At 44.5% G+C, this 8,585-nt stretch overlaps 1 protein-coding gene across 1 annotated transcript in view; it reads right to left on the reverse strand.

Moving 5' to 3' along the window:
• The window catches only part of PARP4 (poly(ADP-ribose) polymerase family member 4), a 67,409-nt gene that overhangs the window by 34,044 nt on the left and 24,780 nt on the right, over positions 1-8,585 (reverse strand). The window contains exons 13-17 of the mRNA XM_011375489.2: positions 5,467-5,650; positions 5,148-5,304; positions 3,805-3,929; positions 1,711-1,842; positions 1,198-1,284 (exon numbers count right to left, since the gene is read on the reverse strand). Coding sequence (XP_011373791.1) covers positions 1,198-1,284; positions 1,711-1,842; positions 3,805-3,929; positions 5,148-5,304; positions 5,467-5,650 — 685 coding nt within the window. The remainder of the gene's footprint in view (positions 1-1,197; positions 1,285-1,710; positions 1,843-3,804; positions 3,930-5,147; positions 5,305-5,466; positions 5,651-8,585) is intronic.

The raw sequence follows: 8,585 nt of genomic DNA on the forward strand, positions 1-8,585 counted from the left end.
GACAAAGACCAACTGCTTTGCCCAAGGTTATGCCCCCTGAGGGGCAGTCACATCCAATGACTGGTCCCTGTGGGGTAAAAGGCCTAGCCCCTGGGTGTTGTTCGAGAATCACTGTATAATAATACATATTACTTACATAATATATTATATTATTAACATATTTTAGTATAAGAACATTACAGTCACCAGGTGGCAAAATACATTCTCAGGGACTCGGCAGCTTGGGCCAGCAGTGGTTCTGACCGGACTACCCACAGGTAACATCCTTTGTGAAGACTCTTCTTGTGGGTCATATTCCTAGGGAAATTTATTAGCATCAAGGAGGAAACATGCAGACCAATTCATTTATGACAATGACCCCACACTGCGAAGTGGCAGCCTGTCAAATGAGCCCAGGCTTTTCTCATCCACATGCTTCAGCTGGGGGCGGGGGTTTATTAACTGGTTAACAGTGACCGCTTCCTTGATCATCCCATTCTGCAAATGGATATACTAGATATCAAAAGGTTAGTTATCCCTTAAACTGATAACTTAAATTAATAACTCCCTCTCTGAATATCCAGTTTTCACAATACCATGGCAATGTGGCATCCTCAGAGGTGAAACGTGAAGCATATGGTCCGTCTTTAAAAGCAACTAAGCACCTACATTAGAACACTGCGTAGAAACTGAGGGCTTGTGAACTAGTACCTGCCTGAGGTGCACTTAAAACAGCTTCTACTTAAGGAAAGAAATCTAGCGGGTGTGACAGTTGTCCCTTTGTCCAGATCCCCCCCAGTCCATCCCTGTGAAAGCAAATAATCAGGAAGAAAAGAACCTGGGCCTCTCTTGGGACCCTGGGTTGTGATTTGGTGAGGATGGAATAAATTGCTAGGTGAGTTCAGTTCTAGGAAACAGGTAAATACATTGTTACTCTCTTTCATCAGTAGATAAAAATGATGTATCCCAAATGTTTCCTTTTTGTTGTTACTTCTGGGAAACTTGGTTCCCCTAATAGAAGCGGCTCTTGTGTGTGTGGTCATGTTGTGAGAGGGGTCACCGGGTCTGAGCAGCCCGGCCTCCCCTGCTAGCAGCAAGTGAAATTCTAGGGCCTGACATGATGTGGATCATCCTAGTTCCCACCATGAACTTCACATTCCGACTCCTTTCCCCTTTCTGGTAAGGATGCTAGACTGATGGGTGGATAGCCAGCCTTACGGGTGCATCCTGGTCCATCAGGTAAGCGCCATGGCCTTGACTGATGGCTTCTCGATATTCCTGGTGGGCGGCTTCCTTCTCTTTAATCTGGAAAAGATGATTTTTATACCAGTCATAATATGAACAGTGATTTTACACTCTACTAAGGAAAATGTCATCAATGTTTATTAAAACCTAGGCAAAAACAGAAAACTAAGAGACTGTTGAAGATGAATTGAAATATATGAAATGATCATCAATGATCGCTCTTGTCTAATAAGAATTTGAATGAGAAAAGGCCAACTAAAAGGTGCTGACCGCTGCAGACTGCACGTACAGGAGCAGAAAGCAGGTCATCTGGGCTGGATGTGCATGTGAAGGCTAACTGCGCCAGTGTCTGGTCCTCCAAAGAATACCTTTAAGATAAGGCTGCCCCTCAGCCTCACAGCTGTGGGGACTCAGATAACAAACATTTGGGTAAATGGGAAAGTGATTCTGGAACCAGAGAGGTCACAGCGCACCTCCTCCACTTACCTCCCCCACTATGTGCTTCCCGTTGATGAACGCTTCGAAACCACACACGGCTGCCTTATCATCCAAAGGAAAAACGTATTTTGCCTCAATGGGCACATGACTCTGATTTGTGTATGTCTGAAAAACAATGACCTGAAGAAGAAAAATATTCCATTAACTCGATGATACCATATATGGAGTAACATTTTCTTTGCACTACTGGGTACTCACAAAGTAAATAATTTTAGACAATCACGTTTAAAGTATTTATACTAGGACTTACAATAGAAACCAATATAGTGTACAAATTTTTGACATCCTAATTTTCCTCTTTCAGGCAAAATCATTATACAACTAACCTAAAAACACTGAACTCACTTCAAGAAGACTCAGATGTGTGAGCCGTGAACATACAGGGTGCCTGGAGACTCAAAGTCAACCCACGGGCCAACTGTCTAATCTCAAATTAATGGAAAGTCACTGCTAAATCATGAGCAAAGTTTTGGGCAAACTTCCCCACAGAAAAAGCCTCACAAGAGTTGTAATAGCAAATGATCCAAGTTGTCTAATCCAATGTGTCATGGAGGACACATGGACGAGCCGCAGGCTTCTGGCTGAGGCCACTCTGAGCATCAGTGCTCACCTCTCCTGCCTGCGAAGAGAGGCACTTACAGCCACACCTCCTTTTCTTAGATACTCAGTTCTTCTCACTTGCACTGGCTCACACACATGCTATGATTTCTTACACCGTAAAAGAAAAAACACTCTCACCCCACTTCTCTTCAGCTACTGTCCCATTTTCTCTTTTTTGTCTCCAAATTCTCGCCACCCCCACGTCCCTTGAACTCGCTCTGACTAGGCTTCCCATGCCACCACTCCACGAGAAAGGTGACTGCCGAGGTCACTAATGACCATGTCACTGTGACCCCGATGTTCGAGTCTCAGTCCTCACTTTACCCGACCTATCAGCAACCCCTAGGGTCCCTCTTCCCAGAGAGCCTGGCCCGTGGAGCTCACTGGCGGCCCCCTCTCGGGCTCCTTTGCTGTCTCGGCCTCACCCCCAAGCTCTGAATGCTGGCCTTTGCTTCCCTCATCACGCTGAGTCTCTTGGTGATCTAATGTGGACAAAGACCAACTGCTTTGCCCAAGGTTATGCCCCCTGAGGGGCAGTCACATCCAATGACTGGTCCCTGTGGGGTAAAAGGCCTAGCCCCTGGGCCTCAATTCAGACCATCTCTGAAGGGCCACCTTGGCCTCCGAGCTCCCTCTGACACCCTGAGGACTCTGGTGTGACTGTGTCACAGTCCCATGTCCCCTTCGGTCAAGTACTCCCTCCCGACCCCGCATGGCTCTTACAGGTGTTTCTTCAGAGGGTGCGTCCCAACAAGCTTCTGGAAAACAAGTCTCATCTGGTCTGTTTTCCAGAGACTGTGACTGGTCCTCTTCAGACTACTCTCAGCGTGGCGGCCGGTGCGGTTCCGTTAGAACCAGGTCTGCTCATCGCACAGGTGTCATATATCTCGAAAGGTTCCCACTTTACTCGGCATTAAGGACAGAAGGTCCTTGTCCTGACATGAGCTGCCCTGCCCTCCCCTGCAACTCCAGCCACAGTGGCCTCCCTTGTGTCCCTTGACCACATCAAGCTTGCTCCTACCTCAGGACCTTTGCATGTGCTGCTTTTGCTGCCTGTAATGAGCACCCTGAGGATATCTGCATGGTTTTGTCCCTCACTTCCTGCACACCTGTGCACAGGTGTCACCTTCCCAGTGTAGCCTTCCTTGGCCGACTTACAAGTTGAAACCTCTCTGTCCCGCAAAGCTCCTGTCCCTTCCGGCTTGAATTTTGTCTCTTGTACCTACCACCGTCTAACACAGCATGGATTTCATTTATTGATCACGTTTATTGCCCAATGCAATGTGGGTGCTGTGAGGGCAGAGTTTCCACACTGCTTGTCGCCATACACTGAGCCTAGAACAGTCCCCAGTGTGGAGCAGGTGCTCGAGGAATACACAAAGTTTAGAATTGCGCATGTTTTGCTGAGTCTGTGCAAGTGTAATCCCATTCTCACAACTTACATCATTTTGTCAGAGAATCATAAGACCACCAAGCGCATACCTGGGCTACGAAGTCTATTATTTTCCCCTTGATGCACACGTCCTCAAGAGGAACCGAGTTCCCAGAGGCATCCTGGAGGCCGGCCCCGAGGCTGCTGGAGGGCCCGCTGTCTGGTAACCGGTAATCTACATATTAAAAATACTAGCGTTAGCTTTGAAAACCCTCCCTGTACCCTGTTTTTGTTATCTGGGTCTTTATTCCTCCCCCTTCCTTTCACACATATTTCAAGAAAAACGGACAAACAGCTTTTTATGATTTTCAGTAGCCAATTCCGAAGAGTAATTGACTACATGTGACAAGAACGGGCGCTTTCTCAGCAGACACTCGGCCCTTTTCGTCTGCAGACTCGGCGGAGCTGCCCTGAAAACGCAGGGCCATGCTGGTACTTGAAAGGCCTATGCTTAAGCATACACACAAGTCCACAGAGGTCTTAGAAACATCTGAATAAGAGCAGCTTAAGCAGAATCTAGATATCTACACTCCCGAGTTTGCAATTTTGCACTGGTTAGTCACTATTATTTATTGTGCTACAAAAGCGTGTTGGAGAAGTTTGAGATCCCCTAGGCTTTTGATCTGAGGAAGACCAAATCAAACTCCTAACACGGCATATTAAGAAAATGTTCACGTCCTGTAATAAGCAGCACAAAAGTACAGATATGGTTACATACATAGATACTCTCTTCCCAAACATGACATTTAATGAATCCCAGAGAAAAAATTGGAGTAGTCTTCTTGAACATACATGAAGTCATACATTTCTGATAAAAAATACTTTGATTGCAGTTAAAAACATTAATGTTTTTACAAAACTATTAATATTATCGTAGTTTGGGCTTATAGTTTTCTGAAAGCCATCATCCCCTCATTTATCTGTATTACTAATACATAACCTGTACACCGCAGTTTTGGGGGTACCTTCACTTATCCCATTTAATCCTCACAGCAACACTGGGATGTGGTCTGTCACAGATCACATAGTCTAGTAAGTGGCAAGCTGGCACTTGAACCCAAGCTTCCTGATCCTAATGCTGTGCTGTCTGTCTATTCTACCAGCCCCATTACCCTGTTTGCACACTGACGTCTGAAATTGGTTTAGCAGATTTTAGTAGCGATCCCGGGGTTGGACAAGCTTGAATCTGGAGTGTAAGTGAAGTAACATGATCTTGAGACCACTTAAACTCTCCCCAGCATCCTGGTTTTCAATTTTACAAAATAAAAAGGAAATAAAATATTTACCTATGAGGTCCTAAATATGGTTACCAAACATAAATAAATTCTATTGAAAATATAATGTTGAGTTCTAGTAATAGCATGTAAAACAACATTCAAGAAAATTGTCTAACCTTCAACTGTTGGAAAATTTGAAATCTCGGGCGTGTATTCCTCTAATTCAGTAGTATTACAGGGATGAAAGTCCTTTATTTCATCTCCAGGTAAACAAAATTTAATAATATATTTCATTTTAATCTGATTGGTTTTATATACAACAAATTCATCATCCTAGAGCAAACAGAAATAGATGGAAAAAACCTTTATTGGCACATTTTCATAAAAGCAAATTTTCATGTTTGCTAATTTAGAAAATATTGAATTCAGGCAGTAGACAATAATTATTTAAACTTCTTCACAGGAGCCTCTCTGCCCGTTTCTTGATACAAATACCTCGAAGTCCGTGGTGACAGTGGCTGTTCCTGGAACCCCATGGACACTGTCATAGCCGGGCGGTGCCTCCATCAAGGAGAAGTCCTTCTTGTGCAAGTCCAAGCACTTCCCAAGGGCCACATCACAGACGACCAGGAGTCTAGTACCATCTGTGTCTCCGGGGTGTGAGTACTTAGTACTCGTACTGCAGATGCGAAGAAGAAAGAATGTATTTATAACTTACAGCTACGTGGTCATGACATTTTATTCCGTACATAGGCGACACTGTTTAAAAGATTGCTGGTAGAATGTTCCAGATTTTACTATTGAAGAATCTCTTACGATTCAACTTAGAGCTTACTATTCAGTCATTTAAGATTTTCATGTAACGACCACATAGATTGCTCTTCTATTGTGCTAGGCAGCCCAAAGGGCTTCGTTCTCATAGAGAGAAGACTCCCATTGTCCCCTAAACCTTTATTAGCTACTGAGATATGTGCATTTTGGTGTAGGAAACACCACAGTGGTAAAAGAGGACAGAAACTCACCTTATTAATTAAGAAAAAGCAAATTGGTTCTCCGCATGTTAGCTCAGAAAGAACATTAAGTACCAGCGAGTAAGAGCTGGTCAAGGGCAAGACGGGTGCTGAGTTCTCAGGGCCCTTCTGAATGCAACTGAAAAGTGAAAATTTCAAGACACCCACAGGAGAGACTGTGTTTCAACCTTCTTCAGGATCCAGCAACTTTAATAAAGCATCGGGCTATTTATTAGGAACATAGGCTGGGTTGCCTTCAGGAGCAACATTTTGGGGACATACCTCTATTTCTTCAAAGATCAAGACCAAAATATAAAAGCATTGCCTGATGACCCTTTGTTCTATCCCCCCGCACTTAAAAAAAAGTCAATTTCTCCCCTTCCTCCTATAAACCTCTCCCTTGTGTGGGTTCTTCTCCTGCAACTAAAAAATGCCTAACTCCTCCATGGAGCCCAGACCCTGACTATGCCTCCAGCCCCCGCCTCGGCTCCCTCTGTCTCCTCCCTTTTCTCCACCCTCATGGAGTCAGCGACTGTCCCTACTGACTTCTTTGCTGACCGCCCCTCAGTCCACTGCGGTTCGGCTCTATTCATACTTCTATACTGAAACCACTGTCAAAAGTCACAAAGGACCTCAATTTTGCTAGATTCAACTGGATGCTAATTAACTTTTTAAAAAATATTTAAATATCTAAAAGTTTTTACTTTGAAATACTTTGTACATAGGAAAGAGAAGTTGTAGTATAAATGTTAAATTCTACTAACATAGGGCCACCACCTGGTTTAAGAAGAACATCATTAGTCTTTCTGATGCCCAGTGGTGTCACCTTCCTTGCCATCCAGATGTGACGTAATTGCTCTCAATTTTTGTGTGTAGTTTCTTTTCTTTTAAATAGCACTGGCACGTAGGTATGTGTCCCTCACAATATAAAGTTTAGTTTTGCTTGTTTTTGAACTTGGCACATATACAGAATCATAGAGCCATTCTGGCTCCCTGCTGAGGCTCCACCACTTGACACGTGTAGCTGCAATAACATGTTAAAGGTGCCATTCAGGACTCCGTGTGGGACCACAGCAACTGCACCGGTTCATCTCACTGTCAGCGGACGTGTGCATCGTTTTCCAGCATGCGCCTGCCACTGGTGACCTCAGCCATTCTTGGCAGTGCCTCCTGCTCTATGAACACTAGTGTTTTCCTAGGGTGGTGCTTCTTGACCCGGCTGCATATTATAATCACCCATGAAGCTTAAAAACTATTGATGCCCAAGCCTCACCCCTAGAGATACTGACTTAACTGCTCCGGGGTGCAATCAGCACCCCAGTGTTTGCCCATGCTCCAGCTGGGGTGTCAACGGCAGTCAATGATCCCATCGTGAGCCAGGCTGAGGAGCACTGCTTCCTGGACTGGAGGCCAGCCCACAGGACTCACCTCTGTTCCTCAGTTAGACCAGATAATGCCAAAGCTTTTTCAAGAGGGTTTGTCTCTTACATTCTTTCTGGAAGTATCTGAGAGTTTAGATTGTTTCAGAGACTCACCAACATCTAGAGATGCTAAAGTATTTTTTTTTTAATCAATATGACAGATGTAAAATAGTATCATTATGGTTTACTTTACATGTTCTTGATTACTTATCTTTTCAAGTGTTATTTTCCATACATGTTTCCACTTCTTTTAAGTTCCTATTCATGTTTTTTGCCCATTTACTTATTGAGTTGTTTATCTTTTTCTTACTGATTTATAGAAACTAGCTCTGGAGCCTTAGGTAAGTTATTTAACCTCCATGAGTCTGTATCCTTTCCATAAAAATGATGTGATAACACCAAGTGTGAGGTTTATGGACAATGTACAGACAATGAAGCACTTAGCCTGGTGCTCGGCACAGGGCAGGTGTGCAATTCACTGCGGCTATCACGAGGACAGATTTAAATATTAACAAGGAGATTGAAGATGGAATGTTATGTACACGAGATAAACTGTTGAGAAGAGAGGCCATGTGCTGGAGAAGTCAAGATTACTGGCTCTGGAGAAAGACAAATGCTGTGTAACCTTGGACAAGACACCCTCGGCCGTCCCTCAGTGTTCTTCTCTGTGACATGAGGGTACCAGCAGGATTGGCCGCAGGAGCGTGGTAAGGATTAAGTGGGTGTGGATACGTAAAAGGTCTCAGGACAGTAAAATCACCAACTGGATTACAAACACCACTTTCCAAACATCCACCGCGAAACTCACGCTTCTACAGCCTGTGGAGAAATCGGCTGCTTACAGTACTTGTTTCTGGGGTGAGAGACACCTCAGCAAGAAAAGATAGAGGAAAACAGAGCGAGTACTCGGTGACGACTGCCTGCAGCGGGCGTGAGCGACGTGGCTTGGGATATGACACACTAACCTGAGTGAATCGCTGAAGTAGATCCCGCTCCCCAGGTTTCCAACATCTGTTCTTGTCACGCCGCGATCTTCGACCACTTTGGGCAAAAGCAACCCGCTGAAAAGAAACGAGTTATGAGGTTTACGATGAAAGAGGATGTTCTATGACAGCCTTACGAACCTAGGAGAGACAGATGCTACTTAAGGGTGTTATGCTAAGTGAAGTAAGCCAGACACAGA

The sequence above is a fragment of the Pteropus vampyrus genome, unplaced genomic scaffold (genome assembly GCF_000151845.1).
Source record: "Pteropus vampyrus isolate Shadow unplaced genomic scaffold, Pvam_2.0 Scaffold272, whole genome shotgun sequence".
Taxonomy (NCBI): Eukaryota; Metazoa; Chordata; class Mammalia; order Chiroptera; family Pteropodidae; genus Pteropus; species Pteropus vampyrus.